Source organism: Diceros bicornis, chromosome 13 (assembly GCF_020826845.1).
Source record: "Diceros bicornis minor isolate mBicDic1 chromosome 13, mDicBic1.mat.cur, whole genome shotgun sequence".
NCBI lineage: Eukaryota > Metazoa > Chordata > Mammalia > Perissodactyla > Rhinocerotidae > Diceros > Diceros bicornis.
In genome coordinates, this window is record NC_080752.1 from 43,033,559 (window position 1) to 43,055,252 (window position 21,694).

At 41.0% G+C, this 21,694-nt stretch overlaps 1 protein-coding gene across 2 annotated transcripts in view; it reads right to left on the reverse strand.

Moving 5' to 3' along the window:
• Window positions 1-21,694, reverse strand: part of WASF2 (WASP family member 2) — a 57,892-nt gene that overhangs the window by 14,905 nt on the left and 21,293 nt on the right. The window contains exons 2-3 of one of the 2 annotated variants that reach the window (XM_058553366.1): window positions 8,825-8,874; window positions 6,474-6,646 (exon numbers count right to left, since the gene is read on the reverse strand). In XM_058553366.1, coding sequence (XP_058409349.1) covers window positions 6,474-6,603 — 130 coding nt within the window. In that variant the 5' untranslated portion in view covers window positions 6,604-6,646; window positions 8,825-8,874. The remainder of the gene's footprint in view (window positions 1-6,473; window positions 6,647-8,824; window positions 8,875-21,694) is intronic. The other variant, XM_058553365.1, reaches the window with a different exon arrangement.

Sequence of the window (21,694 nt, forward strand, 5' to 3'; positions counted from 1 at the left end):
TGAGTTGTGGCATCTTTAAGGGGCCTTGAACTTATCAGCAACTCACAGCAGAGACTTATAACTTCTTCTAAGGGGTGAAAAGGTTATTTTATGTTTTATAACCTACTACTTTGAAAGCCTTTGCTCTAGGTTATAATCCTTCAAATCTACATCTCATGGAACAAGTGAAAAGCTGAAACTTTCAAGCCCTCCCTGAAAAACAACATACCAGTGGTCTCTTTCCACAATGTCTTGTTTTTTAGAAAAAGAAAAGAGTTCTGTACTTTCAACCCTGAAATGCAAAGAGAACCTGCAGCCAAAGAAACATAAGAGCAATCTGACACTACCTCCATATTGTCATTCCAAGCCACAAAGCACATTCTTGCTAAGAAAGAAAAGTGGTGCATATGAATAAATCTACCATCTGAGTTTCTTACTTGCAAGGTGAAGGCAGGCAGAAGTAACTTTGCCCAACCAAAAGATGGTTTCTTTGAGAATTACTTAATTAGCTTCTAAACTACATTTATGGGGGCCGGCCCCGTGGCTTAGTGGTGAAGTGCGCGTGCTCCGCTACTGGCGGCCCGGGTTCGGATCCTGGCCGCACACTGACGCACCGCTTCTCCGGCCATGCTGAGGCCGCGTCCCACATACAGCAACTAGAAGAATGTGCAACTATGATGTACAACTATCTACTGGGGCTTTGGGGGGAAAAAAAAAAAAGAGGAGGATTAGCAATAGATGTTACCTCAGAGCCGGTCTTCCTCAGCAAAAAAGAGGAGGATTAGCATGGATGTTACCTCAGGGCTGATCTTCCTCACAAAATAAAAAACAAAACAAAAAAAGCTACATGATGCTTAGTCTACACTTGAGGGGAAAAAATTAGTCCAAAAGGCCAAAACTGCACCTTCAGGGTAAACTGCGGCTCACCTTCCCAGTGTAACCTAGAGAGTAAGGATAAGAGGAATCAACAGCATATTTTGAATTGCTGGTAAATTTAGTCAATAAGGAGTTTCTAATCAAAGAAGGAGCAAGTCTTTGCATACTGAATGGTTCTGTGACCTACAACCATGGGAAGCTCCGGGGCTCAAAGGACTCAAATTGGCTAATGAGCTGTATTTCTATTCTACAGGTTGAGGATCCTATCTGACCCCTGTCCATAATATGACTAAATTCCTGTAAAAACCGTATGGTATCATGCTCGTCCAGGTAGTGGAAAATTGTGATTGGAAGACTAAGGCAGAAAAACACGCAACATTATGTGTGGAAAATAGACAAGGCTCAAAAATACGTGTTAACCATCCAGCTGTTCTGGAGGAAAAGAAAACCCCAAATCAACTTACCCTTAGGTGACCAAGCGAGTACCCAGGATTTCCTGCTTCTCAGTGAAGGGAGCAGTGATAGTGGGAGTAGTGGCACAGCGTGGCACAGAGGTTTTCAAAATAAAATCTTACAAAGAACCCCAACACATAAAAATGGTAACATTGAGGATGCTACTTGAAGAGGGAGTGAGGTGATGGGAAGGCTTCCCCCCGTCACATCATGTATGGCCCTAGGCATACTCAGAACTACAAGATGATACATGGAAGAAGCAGTGACTTCAAACCAGAAAATCTGGACTTAAGTCTCAGTTCTTTCTATTTATACCAGTGTACTCTTCAGCAAGTCACAAACTCTCAGCCTCAGTTTCCTCACCTGTAAAATGGGGATAACTGTATCTTCCTCACCAAGTTGTCACAGGATTAAATGAGCTAAGAATGTAAGTTGTTACACTGAGATTCTTCCTTATATTGCTCAGCCACATCAGATGACTTTTAAGAGTGTGAATATCTAAATATCCTAAGTTTTACACTAAGAGAAAATTTAAAATATAATTTTTTTAAATTTTTATTTATTTATTTATCCCCCCCCCCCCAAAGCACCAGTAGATTGTTGTATGTCATAGTTGCACAGCCTTCTAGTTGCTGTATGTGGGACGTGGCCTCAGCATGGCCGGAGAAGCGGTGTGTCGGTGCACGCCCGGGATCTGAACCCGGGCCGCCAGCAGCGGAGTGCGCGCACTTAACCGCTAAGCCATGGGGCCAGCCCTTAAAATATTAATTCTAGTCAGTAATTTGATAGTGCCTATTCTTCAAGCACTAAAAATTACTCCGATCTCTGAAAACAAAAGTGTGATACTCATACAGGAAAAAAGCAAAGTGCCTTGTTCAGAGTTAAATCTCACTCATTCAGATTACCAAGACAGACCCGCGATTGCATCAGGACATTCATAATAGATATTGCATTTTGCAAAGATCCCAGAAGCAGTCTTCAATTTTTTTTTTCCTTAACAGTAGAACTCTTCAAACGAAATCTTATGTGGAAGTGGAACAGGTAAAACTGATTTTTAAAAATGTGAAGCTGCTCTTGTTGAAGTCTGAGTGGAAGTCTTGAAGCCCCCCAGTGGCATGGCTCCACTGTGCTCAGTCGGAAAACCCAACATAGTATGTTTTCTTTTTTTTGTGTGAGGAAGATCAGCCCTGAGCTAACATCCATGCCCATCTTCCTCTACTTTATATGGGATGCCGCCACAGCATAGCTTGACGAGTGGTAACGTCGGTGTGCGCTGGAGATCTGAACCTGCGAACCCTGGCCGCCAAAGCGGCGCGCGTGCACTTAACCACTTGCGCCACCGGGCCGGCCCCAAAGCATGATTTCTTTCTTTCTTTTTTTTTTTTTTGTGAGGAAGATCAGCCCTGAGCTAACATCCATGCCAATCCTCCTCTTCTTGCTGAGGAAGACTGGCCCTGAGCTAACATCCGTGCCTATCTTCCTCCATTTTATGTGGGACGTCGCCATAGCATGGCCTGACAAGCAGTGCGTTGGTGTGTTCCCGGGATCCGAACCCGGGCCACCAGCAGCGGAGCCCGCGCACTTAACGGCTACGCCACAGGCCCAGCCCCCAAAGCATGATTTCTTAATGACCCAAGTCGGGGTTCCGTTCTCCTGGGTGGCCAGGACATTGATTCAAAAGTGCTGGCTGGCTGGCTGTGCCTATATTTCCTAAGATAAGGCAACCTAATATGTGAAATGCCAATCTCCCTGCACTGAGGGAAAATAAGAATTCTGGATATGCTATCACACAGCAATCCATGGCTGTGGAATTTTTAGTTTTGTGCTTTATCCATTCCATAATCAGACTTTCCCTGCTACACCAAGCACTTCTGGCTAGAGTACAATACATGAGGCCAAGGTCATGAGCTTGAAGCAAATGTGAGCCCTTTTCCGCATCCCTCTCTGCTAGATGAAATCCTAGTCATCTTTCAAGGCCTAGTTCAAATGTAACCTCTTCTATGAAGCCTTCCTTGACCCTCCCTATCCCCACTCGTGCTTCCACTCCCCACAAAATGTTTTCCTTCCTTTCCTGTATTCTCCATGCACCAATAGCATAGAATGGTGGAGACAATACAGGCGTGAATCATTCAACAAACATTTACTGAGCTTCTACTGGGTGTCAGGTACTATACAAGATAGACACTGGGGTGCAAGGACAACTAACACATGATTTCTGCCTTCAAAGAACTTTTAATTTAGTATAAGAGATATAGGTATTTTTCAATATAATGTGGTAGGTAATAATACAGGCATGTAATAGGAGCTCAGAGGAGCACTTAGTCCAACCTGGAGGAGGAGATCCCTGAGCTGCCTTGAAGAGCAGCTATAAGGGCTCTCCAGGCAGGGGGAACAGCAAGGGCACCAACGAAGGTATGAGAGAGTATGGCTGTGTCTCAGAACAACTATGAGTAGTTGATAATTCATTATTTCTTCCTTCCTTTTTTCCCCTCTTTTTTCCCTTTTTCATTTTAAAAGAATCTTTTAAAAAGATGGTAAAATGGGAGAAGATGGATTGCAGAAAATGAGGCTGGAAAGGAAGGCAAGTCTTGAAGAGTCTTGAATGCCAAGCTAAGGAACTTAGATAATTCCATAGTGAGGAACAGGGAAGACAAATAGTTAATTAACATTTGTACTCTTACTTTAAAAACACTTTTTAAATTACAAAAGTTAACAAAGACAACTTTTAACAATTCAAACAATTCTGAATTTATAAAAGTAAGAAGTGAGATTTGCATTTTGGGCAGACCACTCTGGCAGGGGAATAGGTTTAAGATTTATAGACTTTGTAAGACTTTTAGGTTTATAAATTTAAGGGGGTTGATCAGAGAAAGTAAGGACAGAGGGAGGCTGGGGCAATAGTTTAGGTGAGAGTCAACGAGAGTCTGAAGCAGGGCAGCAGTGGCGGAGAGAGAGGTAGGAGATAGAACTGAGAAATTCTTAGGAAATCTGACTTTGCCTCCTACTGGCTGTTACCTCTCTAGGCAAGTTGCCTTACTTTTCTGAGCCTTCATTTCCTCATCTGAAAAATGGGAATACCATCATCTACCCTCACAGGATTATTAAGAGGATTAAATGAGATAATCTGTCAGGATCCTCTCAAAACCTGGCATAAATGAGGCAACCAACAAATGTGAGTGCCCTTCTCACCCTCTCCCCATTCTCCCCTTAAGAATTATTTAGGGCCGGCCCCGTGGCTTAGTGGTTAAGTGTGCTCACTCCGCTACTGGCGGCCCGGGTTCGGATCCCGGGCGCGCACCGATGCACCGCTTCTCCAGCCATGCTGTGGCCGCGTCCCACATACAGCAACTAGAAGGATGTGCAACTATGACGTACAACTATCTACTGGGGCTTTGGGGAATAAAAAAAAAAAAAATTAAAAAAAAAAAAAAGAGAATTCTTTATTTCTGTCTCCTCTGGTAGATTATGAGCTCCTGAAAGGCAGAGAACATTTCTTATCATCAGTGTATCCTCTCAGCATCTGGCACATGAAATATGTTCAATACACGTTTATTGAATGAATAAAGGGCCAGTCAGCTCTAGAACGTGAGGAAATCTTGTTTCCATAGGCACAAAATGACCTTGGCCCTCAGATCAACTTCCTCAAGACAATAGTAGTCTGATCACAAGTGGGAGAGTAAGCAGTGGCATCCATCAACACTACCCTGGTAAAACACCTGAGAGAGAGCATAACTCCTGCTGAGCAAGAAGAAGAAGCATCATTAGCCAGATGTCTTTTGTCCTAGGGAGAAGGAACCAGTGTGTGACTGACTTCCACCCATTTAGCCTTCTCAGGGTGTCAGAAGCAGAAATGACGCTTTTAAGAAGCGGTACGACTCTCTGCAGCCTTCATGTGCTTCCTTGTCAGCCGCACTGCTGTTGCATTGCTGTCAATATTCCTTTGTGTAAGACAGACACTGGCAGGGTTTCATTTCTTCATGACACCCCATCCAGGTTTCCCTAAGCCCTGGATCAACTGAGATGGCCTCTGAGCTAGGTGAAGGCTTAGGAATCTCAGACCCCATACATCATCTGGTCACAGAGCTCTGTCTCCTCAGGCTCCTATTTTAAAGGCAGGGCCTATTACTATCTGGGGGAACGCAGGCTTTCTTGATATTCCACTGCCTTCACTAAGGGCAGTGATGCGATAGGTGGGGTGAGCATCTGAAATAATTCACACCAAGATGCCTTTGCTAAAGGAAGATCACTACAATGGCATTTTGACGGAGGGTCTTATGGGAGCTGGAGTGGCACTAAACAAATGCAGAGCCTATCCAAGCATCTGCCATTCCTATACCTCGGCTTCAAGCAAACAAAAGTCAGCTTGATTCAGAATGAAATCCAAACCACATGCAATGTACCCCACCCAAAGCAGTCTCATTCATTCTTGCCAATTAAAAAAAAAAATTACAGTTGAGCTGGCTTTCCCTCAGCTCCAAAACAGACTGGGCTAACCCCCATCTTCCTCTTAGAGAAGAATGACTCCAGCTACAATTTGTGTCACTGTGTGTTCACACAGCTTGCAAAACTCCCAATACCCCAAAGACTGCAGAAGTAATTTGTACCCTGAACTTGGACCTGGGGGCTAGCAGGACAATTAAATATGTACCAGGGTAGACAAGTCAGCCAGATCTTTCTGAGTGCATGTTTGCTTTACTCCTCTTTGGGAAGAAAAGGGGGGTGTTCGGTAGATAAAGACTATTGGCACATTTGAGGCTTCAACAAAGTCAGGCTACATCGAATAGCTCGTGCAATTACAGACACATTCCCCAACCCAAGATACTGCTCTGTGAACCTCCCACTTTACACACAGAGAATTGTGCTCTGTCATTCCATCTGCAGTTTCTGCTGCAGCCCTTCCTGCCACCCTTCCCACAGATTGCTTTTGAAGCAGGTGGAGGGGGGAGGTGGAGGAACCTAGAGGGTGGTGGTAGATGAAGACAGGGTTGAGGGGAAGAATCTATACCAAAAAGGAGCCTCTCGTTGGGGAGAAGGGGGTGGGATACATTTTCGCATTACCTAGGGAAGGCAGATGGGGGAGAAGTGGGAACACAGAGGAGAAGGAAACTAAATAAAGAGCACCAACGACCCCTGAGGGCAAAGCACAAGCTCTCTGCGGCACTCACTCAGGCTGCCCAGCTGTCGGATGACATTTGCCAGGGTGATGTTGGTCATGCATTCCAGCTCGCTTCTAACGCTAGGCAACGTCTGACGGCACAGGTGCCTTGGCTCGATGTTCCTCGTTACTAACGGCATGGTGGACCTGCTTCAGGCAATGTTCTGAATGATGAAAAACAACCTAAAAAAGAAATAACAGGAAAGTATTACTCAACCACAAATTCCAGGCACACTAGAGCTGTGTGAGTCTTTTTGTCTTTTGTCTTGCTCTGATCTAAAATAGTGTTAAAAAAATCTTCTCCCCCTCTACCTTTTTTCTTTTTTAAGCACCCCCCACCCCCTTTTAAGGTTTGCTATTGGAAGGCTTGCTGGATAAGTTTAGAAATTCTGAACTGGTGACTGCTGGTTGAGGTACACAGGCAGTACAAAAACCTAAAAACCCTAAAAAAAAACAACCATTCTCCAACCAACAAGAGTCTCCAGAGGCAAGGAGACATGGTCAGAAAACAGCCCACTCAGCAGGCCCTGGATGGTATGGATCCTATCCTTGGGGTATCCATAACCAGGACAGATCAGATTCCAGACAATCAATTATAAGGATCAAAAAAGAGCTTCTGTCATCTGATAATCTCCACAATGAAATTAAGTTGCCAATAGTGATTCCACTGAACTACATCAGGACATAACTTCTCCAGTTCTTCCCTGATGGATGACTGTTAATGTACAACTAAATACTAGCTGCCAGTATCTATTAACACTACTAAAGTTTAGTCTGTAAATTGACAGAATGAAAGAATATCATGGAAAATTTTACATGTTCAATATGTCAAATGATGCCGAGCAAACTGTGTTGTAAGATTCCCTAGTGCTTTCTCTTCTATCCAACAGCTCCCTTTCTCTTCCCCATCCGGTTCAACACACCTGGGCCAAAAAGCTCCTGAGACAGCAGGAAGTGTCTGGAGCAGATCTGGAAATCTTCCAGTTACTGTTTCTTATCCTGTCGGCTGAGCCCCTTTCCCTAGGAAATCCCCCAGCACTTCAGATTCATGCTGAGCTATTGTTTTAGAGTTAGATTACCAAATTCCTAGCTTTACAAGCATAGGAGGAGGTTTTAGTCTCAACAAAATGGATGTGACTACAGCCAAGGCACACTGGGCTGATCCTGTTTCCATATTTTGCGAAACTAAAGAAATCTAAAACAGCCTAATGGTTTTTGTGCTAGGGAAAATGGCAAATTAGCTTCAAATGAAAAGGTAAAGCATAAAGGTAACATACTCAAGTCCTCAACTCCCCAGTATTGCAAACTCTTTGTTAAAAAAAAAAAGCAAAACAGAGGTTTACTTACAACAAATCTTAAAACACCAGCTCATCACCAAAAAAGTTGATTGTAAATACAAAACACTTCAACCAAGCTAAACATCACAGATCTTAAAAGTGAACCAACATATTGCATGACCAAAAGGAAAAAAAAAAAAGCCCTTCAGGCTCAAAGGGGGAGTAGAACCCTTTGGAACAGACTGCTCCTTGTTATGGACATTCTGATCTGCTAAGAGTAAAAATAAAACAGGAAGCCAGCAGCTTGGGGAACAAGATTTCCTGTCACCAACAGCAACAGCCCAAGAACCAAGAGAATCAGCTGTTTGCTCATAACTTTGAACCTCCCTTTAATAGTCACTGTGTGGCAGCTGTGCCTATCTTTGGGGTGCAGAGGTGTTTCCTGAATATTTGTCTACTGTCTAAGGAAATAATTTTCATTCCGTTCCTCTGCTGAGTTCCCCTTTGACTCAACAGGTTTTCTAATCCAAACTCTGGACTTTCCCTTCCAGTCTAACTCTTCTCTTCTTTTACATAATGTAAAGGGTATCAGGTATTAAGATGCAATCTGTAGTAACTCACGGTGAAAAGATGGTTTACAACAGGAAAGGAGGCAGGAGGCTACAAATAAAAGAACCTCACAGGGCTCTGTACACCATCCTCTGGATGTCCTCAGACTCCCAAATTTTAAGCTTTCTGGAAGAACCAGAAATTCAGGGGTGCAGCCAGAGATGGCTGAAAACAGCTACTGTGGCTCCCTCCATTAGCAAACATTTCAGTACTTGTTCCAGCTTCTCAGAGGAGCTAAAGGAGCCAGATCCTGTTGAAATTCTGTGTTGAACGTGGCCGCTGACAGGGCATTCCAGACTTTTTCTCTGGACACTTAACGGAAACTGGATTCCAGATGGCTAGCTAAATGTCAGACTGGGTGCATGGTGGGGGGCAACTTCTAATGCCTTGGGACTTTAGCATTTATGCTCTCCCTAGTGCCTTGGGTAAGCAGACACAAATTGAGTCAACTCGGTATTATGTGGGTGGGGTTTACCTGGAACCAAGATGGCTTCCTCTTGCCAAAAAAGCCAGCTCCAACACCAGCTAGAGAGTACTCAAGAAACAACAGTATGTCAATACCTATCAAGAAAAATAATTAGAAAAGAAAATCTGCTACTAAAAAAAGTTATTTAATAGAGCCACCAAAGAGAGACAAGACACCTGTTATACAGAGTTACTTGCATCATTGCTCATTTTTCTTTTGGATAATCAAGGTTAGTTACATATATTCTGCATAAAAAATATGGAATTATGCATGATCTGAACCACAACAGTAACTTGACCAAGAAAAAAAAATCCTACATTCGGGTGAAGATAAACTTAGAAGTGGGCAAAAACTTTCAAGTCTCTTTACTCAACTCAGCTTCAAGTTGTCGAGCTGAGACATACTTGGGTTAGTACTTTGACTCTGACACCTTACTAGCTGTGTGATCTTGGGCAATTTTCCTAGAGACATTAAATAATGTAATATATAAAATGTGTACTATAGGGCTAAAAAAAGGGTAGTTATTTGTAGTTCCACAGACCCTAGGCAAATCTTCCTGTAAAATCAATTTTATTCATTGATAAATACCTTAAAACACTTTTAACCATGGACATATTATGTAGTAGAACACAATATTCACATAAATTAAAAGATGAAACCCTAGACTTCAAAAAAATTTGGTGGGTTTTTTTCCTGGAGGTTGCTCCCAGCCATGCTTCTGGACCTCCTAAAGAACATACATTCTCTCTCTCCTCCACTCTTTCATACTGGGTTCCTCATCTGAACCACAGAACAAAGAAAACGATTAGAGTAACTATCTTCTCAATTCTCCTCAAGACAGTACATAACTAGCACCATTCCAGATGTACTGGAGAAAAGTTAATACATTATATACAATGGATGTCTAATGGCATCAGGGTTTAATTCTCTCATGGAAATCCAGTTGAGAAAGGCTCCTCTATCATCAGTAGTTACTTAGTGGAAAATTTGTGGAGCACTGGATGTCGAGGAACCACTGAACTAAGGAAGTGACATGGTCAAATTTGCATTTTGGACAAATCACTCTAACAGAAGCAAAGAAGTTATATTTGGGCAGGAGAAGGCTGGAGGTTAAGACGACCAGTTGGGAAACTCTTCATAGGCTAAGAAGGAGACAATAGAAATGGAGCGGCCCACCACAGCTAGCCAATATGAACTGAGAAATCACAGACAGGTTGCAGGGTGAGTTCAGCCCTTCAGCACTATCTGCTGCTCTCTCCTGATAGTTTTGTACAGTTATACTCACAAGTGGTAAATGTATCTTTCTTTATTAAAAGTATCATGAAAAGAGCTAAATCCTAGTGCCAGTGACAGAAATAAAGAGAAAATGAAGAAAACCAAGAAAATAGTGTTCTTAGCTGGAAAAAGAAGTTCTGGATACAAGAAAGAGTGGAATGTCTTGTCTTGATAGAATCAATAAAGTTCTTTTTCAGGTTATACTTCACTTTGGGAAATTACATGCTGTAGTGATATTCGCTAATCTGGGGATTTGAGAGGGTCTTATCTCGGGGGATGTTACACACAAGAGGAATTAAATTAGAACCATTGAGAAGATGAAAGTTACAGAGAAGTAGATTTCAATTTAGTTAGTTCCTTTTAATTAGAGGTGTCCTATATTAAATGGGTTCTCCTCAGAGGTATAAGTTCCTGGGTATCAGCCTCTGGATGACCAGCTATCAGGCATGTTGGGGGAGACATTCTGAGACTGTAAGAAGATGCTGCCATTGAGAGATCAAACTGGATGATTTCTACAATGCCTTCTAAATCAAAAATGGTATAATTCTCACTCTGGGCTTCAGTTTCTTCATCTGCAAAATAAAAAGACTAAGCTAGATGATCTTTAAGAAGCTCTAAAATTCCTGGATTTTCTTCTAACTAAAGCTGTTATAACCTCCTTACTTGCCAACATCCACTTGCATTCTGAACACAAAGCCAGAAGCAGGTCTAGGGGCTGTAAAGATGGGTGGACCATGGCCATGAATCAAATCCTTCTCCAGCTCTAGATTCATCTAGATATCAGGACCTGTAGAATCCAGAATGGTCCAACGGACATTCCAGACAGAGCCCTGAGGTTAAGTTATTTACATCCTGGGAGGTTCCCAGACTGATCTGGGAGTTGGCTCCCCAAAGAAGTCCAAAGGAAAAATTGGCTTTGGACCAGTTCCAGACATCCAGCCAGCCTAAGCAGCAACCCCCATCTTTACCCCTGGCTATTTCCAGTTTAAAGGACTTGAGAATGAGTCTTGAGAACAAATAAAAGACCACGCATCCCATTCTAGCCATGGCTTGGCAGTACACTGACCAGTCTAGACTGTCAGTACCATAACAGGATTCATGCTTTGAATTGGAAACTGGATGAGGTGCTCTTTCAGGTCCCCGCAAACAGTAAGATTCTACAAGTCTGTATATTTAAAGTGAACTTGAGGAGCCGGCCCAGTGGCGCAAATGGTTAAGTGCGTGCGCTCCGCTGCGGTGGCCCAGGGTTCTCCAGTTTGGATCCCGGGCGGGCACCGACGCACCGCTTGTCAAGCCATGCTGTGGCGGGATCCCACGTAGAGTGGAGGAGGATGGGAACGGATGTTAGCCCAGGGCCAGTCTTCCTCAGCAAAAAGAGGAAGATTGGCAGATGTTAGCTCAGGGCTGATCTTCTTCACACACACAAAAAAAAGTTAACTTGAATATTTACATATCACATTTGGTCAGTGTAAAGTCAAAAGAAGACTTTGACATCCACCCTACACTCTGAACTCTCACAACTCTGATCCCAACAGCCTGGGGCAGGGTAAGGTGTGAAGTAGGGATTGGGAGGGTAGAAGAAAGTAATAAAGGAAGGCTGCATGTGAGAGGGAGGATGCACTCATCTGTAGCCCACTTTCAATTTCTGTTATTACCAGGACAAAAGACAGATGACTGCTCATTCTGGCAGTGATATTTATTACTAGCTATTTATTATAAATAAATAAATAATGCTTCATTTAGAGCCAAGGTCACTGATAACACCTGCATATTTCTATGGTCACATCCAAGTATACTTGAAAGTATATCTGAGCTATAGCAATAAACAACAGAAATGCTTCTCAAGACAGTTCCTCTTTGAAACATACCCCCAAAATGCTGATCAGCAGTAGCAGGGGATGAGAACACGTGCGGATGTCGTATGTATGGCAGTCAGGACTTCTGCTTTCACTTCAGCATTTCCCACTGTTTTATAGTTAACAGCACTTTGGATGGGGGCATATGAGAAGAGCTTTACTCTGCAGACTAGTTTCCTCTTTCAAGAGATAAATTTCTTCATGTTAAAGAATATGCATTCCACAAGGGTTCAAGAATTTCAGTTGAAAAGTCAAATAATTATTTGACTTCAAAATGATGGACAACACATAGGCTTACTGTAATCTAAGTCTGTCTAGTAAAATGTTTAAATAAGTATGAATTTACTGTTGCATGTAGCAGTCCTCATTCTCCTGCAACAACCACAGGAGGAATGCCTCATTACAGACAAGCATCCACCTACTTCCTGTTGAAATATAGGGTGGGGCTGAACCTACAAATATAACCAGACTCTCTCCAATTACAAGGAATTACTGACAAATCAGTTTAGGTCACTAGAGTAATGTCCAAAGGAGCTAGCAAGACAGAAATGGAACTCCTAGAGCGGACAGAGAAAGTGACTGGGAGAACCAAGAAAAAGAACTTATTTGCTGTGATCTAAAACCAGGAGAAATTTCCAATTTCATAAAGGAATGACACCAGCTATGGACCTACATTCAATAAGTGTAAGGCTCCTTGTTCTGATTTCATTTTGGGAAAGTCCAAGAAACAGGACTTCTAAACTCCAGTACCTTACTCCTTTAGCACACTGTACATCTATCAAAGACCATTCACATCTGGTAATTCTATAACTTTCCACTATCTTTGTGGGCAATATCACCTTTTGTTCTTAATTACTCTTCAGGCTCTAATCATAGCTTTGCTCTTAAAGCTAAAATCGGGGGGATCACTCTTACCTTCAAAATTGGTTTCTTCTAGTATCAACTATTCCATAGAAAATTGCCTCTTAAATGGCCAAAATTAGGCTCTCTTTTCAGTAGGATCCATCTGGTTGTCCAAAAGAAAATACATTTAAACTATGAGTTGGAAACCTGGATTCTTGTTCTTAGTCTAATGATGACTGGTAATTGGGGAAAAATTTCAATTCATCCTTCTAGTTCAGTTGTGAGCTGCACTAAAAAAATGCTCGAGAGATGCTATATTAACCTGAGATTTTGTTTGCAAAGTATTCTGAGCGCCAAAGAAAAGATTTATTCACGTAAAGTATTTCTAATATCTCCATGTTAGCCAAAGTTCCCTGTTATGTATCCACTTAAATTACACAGGGTCTACAACGCTATCATTGATGACTTTCAGTCACAGACACAAAGTTCATTTTACTTTCCCAATCTAACGCCAATTTCTAGCAATACACAATTCGTCAAAATGGAATGGTTTGAAATATTCCAAACTATCCATTTAAATGGGCTTACTTTTACTCTGATTGGATAAATATAAACTATGAATGATTTTACTAAAAAATAGAGAAATCTTACCCCTAACATTTGCGGGTACTCAAGTACTAGATTTCTTTCAGCTATAATCATTGAGCATTAAATTCACACAGGAGTTGAACATGAAAAACAACTAAGCTGCTCTGAAAAACAAACACCAACACAAAAAATGAAACAGAAGTATCAACCTCAACAAATCAGTTCACAAGATTACTAGAAATACGTCAATAATGCACACAAGCCCCAATAAAGTATTCTTCATTTTTAAGAGCTTCCTTTTTTATTTCTAGCCAATGACAGAAAAAAGCCAAACCTGGGCATGTGCTACCATATGGGAACACACAGTTGGCTTTTGTGGAAGAGTGTCTAATCCCACTTTACTACCTTACTTAGGAATGGAGATGATGGGGTTCGGCTGTAACCTTTCTTTCCCGGTTCTTGCAAGCAGCAGTCAGTACGGAACCAGGTTAAGCCCCCTACAGTCATGGCACTGGAGTACCCACTGGTTGATTAGATACAGAGGCAGTTTTGAAAATGAGGGAGGAAGGAGACATTCAGAGCCGAATCACACATCAGGCACCAAGTAAGTCTCATTTCTTCCTGCCAGCTGCCTAACCATTCATTTTAATCTCTATGATGCCTCACTTCATATTTCAAGCTTCTCTCTGCAGTAGCTGCTCCCTCTCTGGGATAGAAAGGCCAAAAAGAAACCGAATTTACACAACTGAGAAAGGCCAGGGAAAAAAAGGTTGCAGAGCAACGACAAAAAAGAAATTCAGCAAAATGTTTGCCTGACAGCTCAGGGCAATATACAAACACACCTTGTGGTCATGGAGCAGGCAGAAGCAGCAGTCCTGGATGTGACTGTTAACACACCAGCTTAAGTGAGGAGAGAGACCTAGCAATCACAACTACACCTGACCACCAAGGAGTGGACTTACGGAGCAAAGTGCCATGCAATTCCATATCAACTATTTTATTCTGCCAGCTGTAACAGGAATTCATTCCTGAAAAAGTGTCACACACTCATCTGTCACTAACGGCCAAGCCGCCAGCTACTGAGTAAGAGTCAGCAGCAAAGGGCAACTGTACATATACTTCCTCTCACAAGGTCTATTCACCACTCAAAACATGGGATTTATAAGCAAAAGTCCTTGAGCAGAGGGGAAAGTAAGTACCCATTCTTTTCTTTCTACCCTTAGTTTACTAGGCAGTTACCAAAACCCTCAAAACCTAATAAGCAGTGGCACAGAGCAGCAAGAACATGGACACTGGGCTGGCCCCGTGGCTTAGCGGTGAAGTGCGCGCGCTCTGCTACTGGCGGCCCGGGTTCGGATTCCGGGCGCGCACCGACGCACCGCTTCTCCGGCCATGCTGAGGCCGTGTCCCACATACAGCAACTAGAAGGATGTGCAGCTATGACGTACAACTATCTACTGGGGCTTTGGGGGAAAAATAAATAAATAAAATTATTAAAAAAAAAAAAAAAAGAACATGGACATTAAGAGACAGAGGTGTGGGTTTCAACCCACTACTGCCAAACTTTAGCTTTGGGTCCTTGGCAAGCAGTCAAATCTCTCAGTCTGTTTCTTAATCTGTTAAATTAGTATAGTGAGTTCTAGTTTGTAAGGCTGTTGTGAAGAAAAATGAAATAATGCCTGTATAAAATACTTAACACAATGCCTGGCACAGAACAGATGATCACAATCATAGTAGTAGTGAATGTAGCAGTAGCAGCAGCAGCAGCAGTAGCAGTAGTAGTAGTAGTAGAAGTACTAATTCTACATCTATCTAGCATTTAACTATGTGCCAAGCACTGTTCTAAATGTTTTATATGTGGTTCTCTTAAACATTAAACAACACTATTAATAAGCTTCATAATAAGGTTGTATTAATGGTTAACTACTAATTATAGCACCCTTATCAATCAAAGAATATTTATCAAGAAGACACTAGAAGACACCAAGAAGTATAAAATCCCTCCCTTGACTCCAAGAGCTTATAATTTAACTGCAGAGACAGATAAAACAACAGTTAAGTAACAATACACCAAATAAATAGAAGCTCAATTATCAAATGAATGATGTAGTCAATGATGACAATAGAAAGGATGAAAGGATCTGTGAAGTGAAGGAAGTGAATAGACCTCCTGGAATGAAGAGCTGAACTGGGCAGGATTTGGATATAAAGAATAAAGAGGGGAAAGTTTTCCAAGTGGGGGTAATATAAGCAGAAGTCTTGAAATCTGTCACTAAGAATTTATGGAAAAGTCACAATTCTAATGGGCTTATACCATATTTCATCAAATCTAAGATGCCACTGATTGTAAGATGCATCACGATTCAAGAGATGTTAAAATGTGGGGAAAATGTATACCTCAAAATCAATGAAATATAACATTTCTTTTTCTATAATATGAGAGGGTAGACAAGATAATCTTTAAAAGTTCTCTCTACCCCTAAAATGCTATGATTCTATAACTCAGACTTACAAGAATGTTCAAATTTTACTAAACCATCAACACCATGGGAAGAACAAAAACAAAAACGAGAGTGGAACCATACTCCACTATTTATTTGCAAGGCTAAACTATTTACCTCCTAATATGTTCATATTTTCCTTTATATACTTGAACATAGTTTTAAAAGCTGTTTTAATATCCTCCTCTGCTAATTCCATCATCTCTGTCATTTCTGAGTGTTTCTACTGACTGATCTTTCTCCTAGTTATGGGCCACATTTTTCTGGCAAGTCTGGTAACTTCTGATTGGATGTTGGACATTGTGATTTTACAATGTTGAGTATTTAGCATCGTTGTCTTGGTTTCAAGAGTGTTGGGCTTTGTTCTGGTAGGCAGTTAAGTTACTTGTGGTTCAGTTTGGTACCTCTGAGGCTTGTTTTTAAGCTTTGTTAGGGTGGGTCTAGAGTAGCCTTTAGTCTATGGATATTTTAGCCCCAGTACAAAGATGTGGCCCTTCTACAATCTCTACCAGATGCTCCCAGTGAGCAACATGGGCTCTCCACTGGTTGGCAGGAACTCACATACCTCTCTGCTCTGGAAACCAGTTAACTCATAGCTTCCTAAGTACTCTTTCCCCAACCTCCTGGAGTTTGACCCTACGCATGTGTGCGGTGAGCAATGACTCAAGGCAACCCTGAAGAGATTTCTAGAGCAATTTTTCTACATAACTCCCTCCCTTCCAGAACTCCACCCCACAGTTTCCAGTTGTGTCAGCCTCCCTTGAACTACAATCTGTCTCTTCAGTTCAGCAAGACCAATGTGCTCAGCTTGATGTCCCCCACTCTGCTCCATGGTTAGAATATACATCTAGACAGAAAGCCAGGGTAATCATGGCACCTCTTTTATTTCCTTTCTCGCAGGGATCACAGCCCCATGCTTCCTGTTTAACTCAGGACTGACTTCCATTCTAGTTTTACAAGGCCCCCAATCATAACAAGGTATTGTAAAATTCCTAAAGTCAGATTAATTTCAATTTATCTCCAATAAGTATATACCATGGAGTACTTTTAGAAGAAATAACAGGAAAAAGTAGGTGTCCTGAAATCAAACAAACAAGAAAGCATTGCAAATAGGTAGGATATCATCACCATAAGCATATAACATACTTGAATAATATATTTAATTTTTTGAATGATCACAATTGAGAACAATGGCAGAAAATTTCTTTTCTTTTTTAAAGCTAATACTCATAAAGGTGCTTACCACATTCAAAAATCAATATAGCTTGGTGAACCCAGAGACATGTTTTAAGGGAATCAAGGATTCCCTGGGTCACTAGTTATATAATTTAGGGCTGGTTAATCTCTCTGAGCCTCATCTGTAAAATGGGGAAAATAAAACCTATCTCATAGGATGGTTCTAAGGATAAAACCAGATAATATATGTAAGTCTTCTAGAGGGGTGTCTAGCACCCAGTAGGTACTCAGTAACTGTTAGCTTTCATTACAACTAATTCAAAAGAATGCTGAGTTTGTTTGGACTCATCTCCTTGTGGAAATGAAATAATTTAAGGAGAGCAGGTCAAATTAAACAGCGCTGAGCATTACAAAGGGCTCTCCTAATTGGTCCTCTCTTCTTTGGTCTCAGTAGAGGCCAAGTAGTAGGTGGGCCTCTTTCCTTCTGAGATAGGCTCTCCAGGTGTGTGGAGACAAATGCTGAGAAAGAAATAGATGGCCTCTGCTTACATTATGCCAATTTTAAGGATTAAGACAAAGGGTATCAGTCTTCCAAATCATAGTCAAGAGTCAATTCAGTATTTTCACTTTAGGTACTTTGAAAGCAAAATAGTCTCAAAGGGACTATTATCTGGATTGTGGCATTTCTTTAAAAAAAAAAAAATCCTTTCATCTTAAAGGCCCAAGGTAAATGTCACCACTTCTAAGAAGCCTTCCTTGACTCTTATTGTCTGAAGTCATTTCTCCCTTTCCAAAAGTGCCAAAGAGGTATGCTGAATCTTTTTTATGGCAGTCACTACATTCTAATTTGTAGCACAGATTTTGGGAGTGTACAACTCTTTTGAGCATAGGAACTGAAAAACAAAATATCTTCAAACCTAACAGAAGCAGAAGTAACAAAGGCGGCCATCTGGAGCCAAGGGTGGGATTCTTAAAACTTCTTTGTATCCTATAGTGTCTGCTCAATAAATATTTGTTGAATTCCCAAAATACGCCAGATATTTATTCACATTTTCTTGATATCTCTAATCCTCAAAATACTTCTGAAAGGTAAGCAGTAGCATTCTGACTTTGCAGATGAGAGAATTAAAACTAAGAGCAGGTCTGCTGTAACTTGATTAAAGTCACAGTCAGCTTTACCCAGGTCTATCTGTGTCTAAAGTTCACGCTCTTTCCATGACTCCACACCAACTCTTCATAAAACACCCAAACCAAGAAGTTAGACGAATATGCCCGTATTTCTTATTTTCATACACAAGTGCCACCAAACCCCAGACTAGTTTCTTCCCGCTCAAAAGACTGCAAGCTAACACAAGAAAGCCTTCCTGACATATTTACCCTAGAAGAACTGAAATGGTGTTAATGAGGATAACATTCTGCTTTCCCCCCCTCTACACCCAATTTTAGCCAGCTGCTCAGGGGCTTCCCATTTTTCACTTTAAACAACACAAACACTGGCTCATTTAAAGTGCCAGCCTTAGATAACATGTTCAGATGCTACTGATTTTCAAACAAACTCCTGTTTTCAAACAGCTAGGCATTTGGGGTTCCGTCACTTTTGACAGTTTACTTTTATCTACAAGGTCCCTGAAAATCACTTTAAGTTTCATTCTCTGTGCACTGTTTGGCTCATCAAATCTTGTCATCGGGGATTTTTTTTTAAAGCATCTAATCTTTTATCTTCTTTTACAATGAACCAAAACACATTCCTATAGGTAATTCCTAAACTGTATATGTATATTTTCAAATAATATTCTTCTACTCCTTTTCTACAAAGCACAGTTGTTTTTCCTTTTTAGCCCAAGTAAAGATAATTATATCAGAAGTGAGTTTTCCCCCATCTCTTTCTGCATATGGGGAATACTGAAAAGATAAATCTTTTTAAATTATTAAATGTAAATAGCTCATTAAATATAATCCAATTACTTTAATTGTAAAAAGGAAGTAATTACAATATGTACATGTATTCTTGCCTAGTAGATTTAATATCTTTAATCCTTTCAGCATTAATATTTTAAATTAACCTTTGACATTAGAAAAATGCAAGAAACTTATGTCTCTTTAAAAAAAAAAAAACATATAAAGCTGTACTTGATGGATCTTAGTTGTGATTTCACCCACAAACAATTTTAGTGGGAACAGCCCCACTCCCACAGAGAGGGGTAATTAAATACCACCTGCCCTAACGGAACTGGTATTTCTTGTCTGCCATAAATCATGTTAAAGAGTCTGTTTTAAATTTTAATGCCTTTGTGGCACAAAAAGCCAAGAGATGAATCCCGTAGCATTCCAATAATCACAAAAGCTTTACTTAGAAAGACAATTCCAAGCCAAAATTTGTTAGAAGCATGTCTTTGGTATAGCAGCCTAAAATTTCCATTACCTAATTTCTATTCTGTTACTACCAATTGTAGCTCCCTGAGATCACCCCCAAGCATTCTTCTTGCTCTCTGGTCTCTAGCCCCTCAAGTTTGCTGTTACATTTTCCCTCAGCGGCCATCTGGTTCTTCGGTTTTTACTCTTTCTCGGTGACCAAGGGTAAATAAATTGCATAGCTAAATCTCTATGAACTGCTTTGAAAATAGGCTCTGCCACGGTCTGTGCACTGAAGAACTTCTATTAAAACGGAAGAGAAAGGCTTACACAGGTGAGGAATTAGGAAGGTTGAGCTTTGTTTTTCTACTTCCTACCAAAATCTATCAATGAGTGCTGTTTTAAGATATGAATGTGTATTTAGAAAAATTAAAATTTTATTTAGATCAACACAGAACTTTTTCCAAACTTTAGAAATAGCAAGAACTATATGAATATATATGTTGTACAGGTAACAACTGGGGCCATTTTTATACAGCACTTTCCCTCCAAAGTAGAAAAGTTCTCTTTAAAGTATTAATAAGCACCACGTGTTTTCAGCAACTCTCAAGGATTTCACTGAAATAGATTTTCCTGTTCAGGCTCTGTATTAATGAGCCAAAGGTGCAGCTCTGCTTCACTGATACCACTTCCCAAAACAAATTAATGAAATGGAGCAGGCTGACTATGACTAACTCCTTTGGTCATTCGGACTATAGCCATGTTGGAGCAGTTCCTGACTACATAAGGCTGGCTTCTGCTGTCACCCAGGCTAACTATGGAAAGCTATTTTATGGTTCGAAAGGATAGTGACATAGGTCACTGTGGGATCCCTCATTCCAAACACTGTAACGGATTCTGAACAATTACCAAGGTTAGCAGAGTGAATGGAGCTTTAAAGATTTAAATGATTCAAGTCTCATCTTGGTAACACTGGTATTTCTGTACAAAATATATCTTATTAGGCCAGCCCTTGAAAGTTAAAAAGGTGTCTTTAAATGCCTGCTGACCTAAAATTGCCATGTTCCCTGTTTTAAAGGGATTGATTTTCTGGAGAACGACATTAAGATGCCAAATGCTGTTCAATGGAGATCAGAATACTATTTGGGAACCTATTCTGCACCTGTGGAAGTAAAAGAATAAGACTGGCTCACACACCCCAGAAGGAGGATGGTATTTATGTGGGCTCTCCCTGTGACCTCTTTGGCAGCAAATGTAAGAGAGTCCTTTTTTGAGGCTAAGGGGCGGGGCCCAGGACTTTCAACTACCCCATTCAAGCAGGGTTATGACTCCCCTCCTCCATAATTAAGTTCCCTTTCCCACTCTCCATGCATGCATGAATTGCAGTGACATTGACATGCGGGCCTGACATTAGTCTTTGAAGGTCATTTAAATCCTCCTCCTTTCAAGCTGCCTTAAAAGCAACTGCATCATCCACTCCACAATGCCTGAGTATGGGGTTTGACTAGATGGTTCTCAAAGCAGAGTCACCTAAAGCATAAAAAGAAAAAGGGCTCCAAATTCAGGTATCATAAAAAGAACAAATCAAAGAAATAGAACATAAAATTCAGTTGCTCAAGGGACAATAGTAAGAGAAACACTAAACATCTTACATTACATGAATGAAAATACTTCTACTGATAATCCCTTTTATTTAAGAAAGTAGAAAAGGTCATTCACAATATGGTCCCATCTCCTGTCACATCTTCATATATACATAACTTTCCCTGAAGTCCTATAGACCTTCCCAAGGCTCCTCATTGTATCACGTTCTCTCTTGCCTCCATACTTTTGCTCAAGTCTGACCACCCACCACAACCCCCACCAACTTCTAAGGTCTTCCAAGATTGAGCTCAAGTGAAACAACTCTTGACATGCTTTGCCCCAAAGGAGCTTGGTGTCCCTAGCCTTGCACATTCTTTAAACTTCCATAACACCCTATGCATGCCTATCCCATCATATTGCATTAAAATGACTGATTTTCTTACTTGCTCTCCTACTAGACTGTGAATTCTTTGAGGCTGGTGACCAGTCATCTCTAATCCTAGGGCCTACCACCATGCGAGGCACAGAGCGAATGCTCAATAAATATTTATCAAATGAATGAAGCCACAGTTAATGGCCCTTGTGCTTTGGCCCTCATGATGGTGAGGATGGGATGAGGGAAGAGAACCCAATCTGAAAAGCCCAAATTCAATCTCTGTTTTAGAATTACACAACAGGATCCACATACACTCTAAGCCATAGGA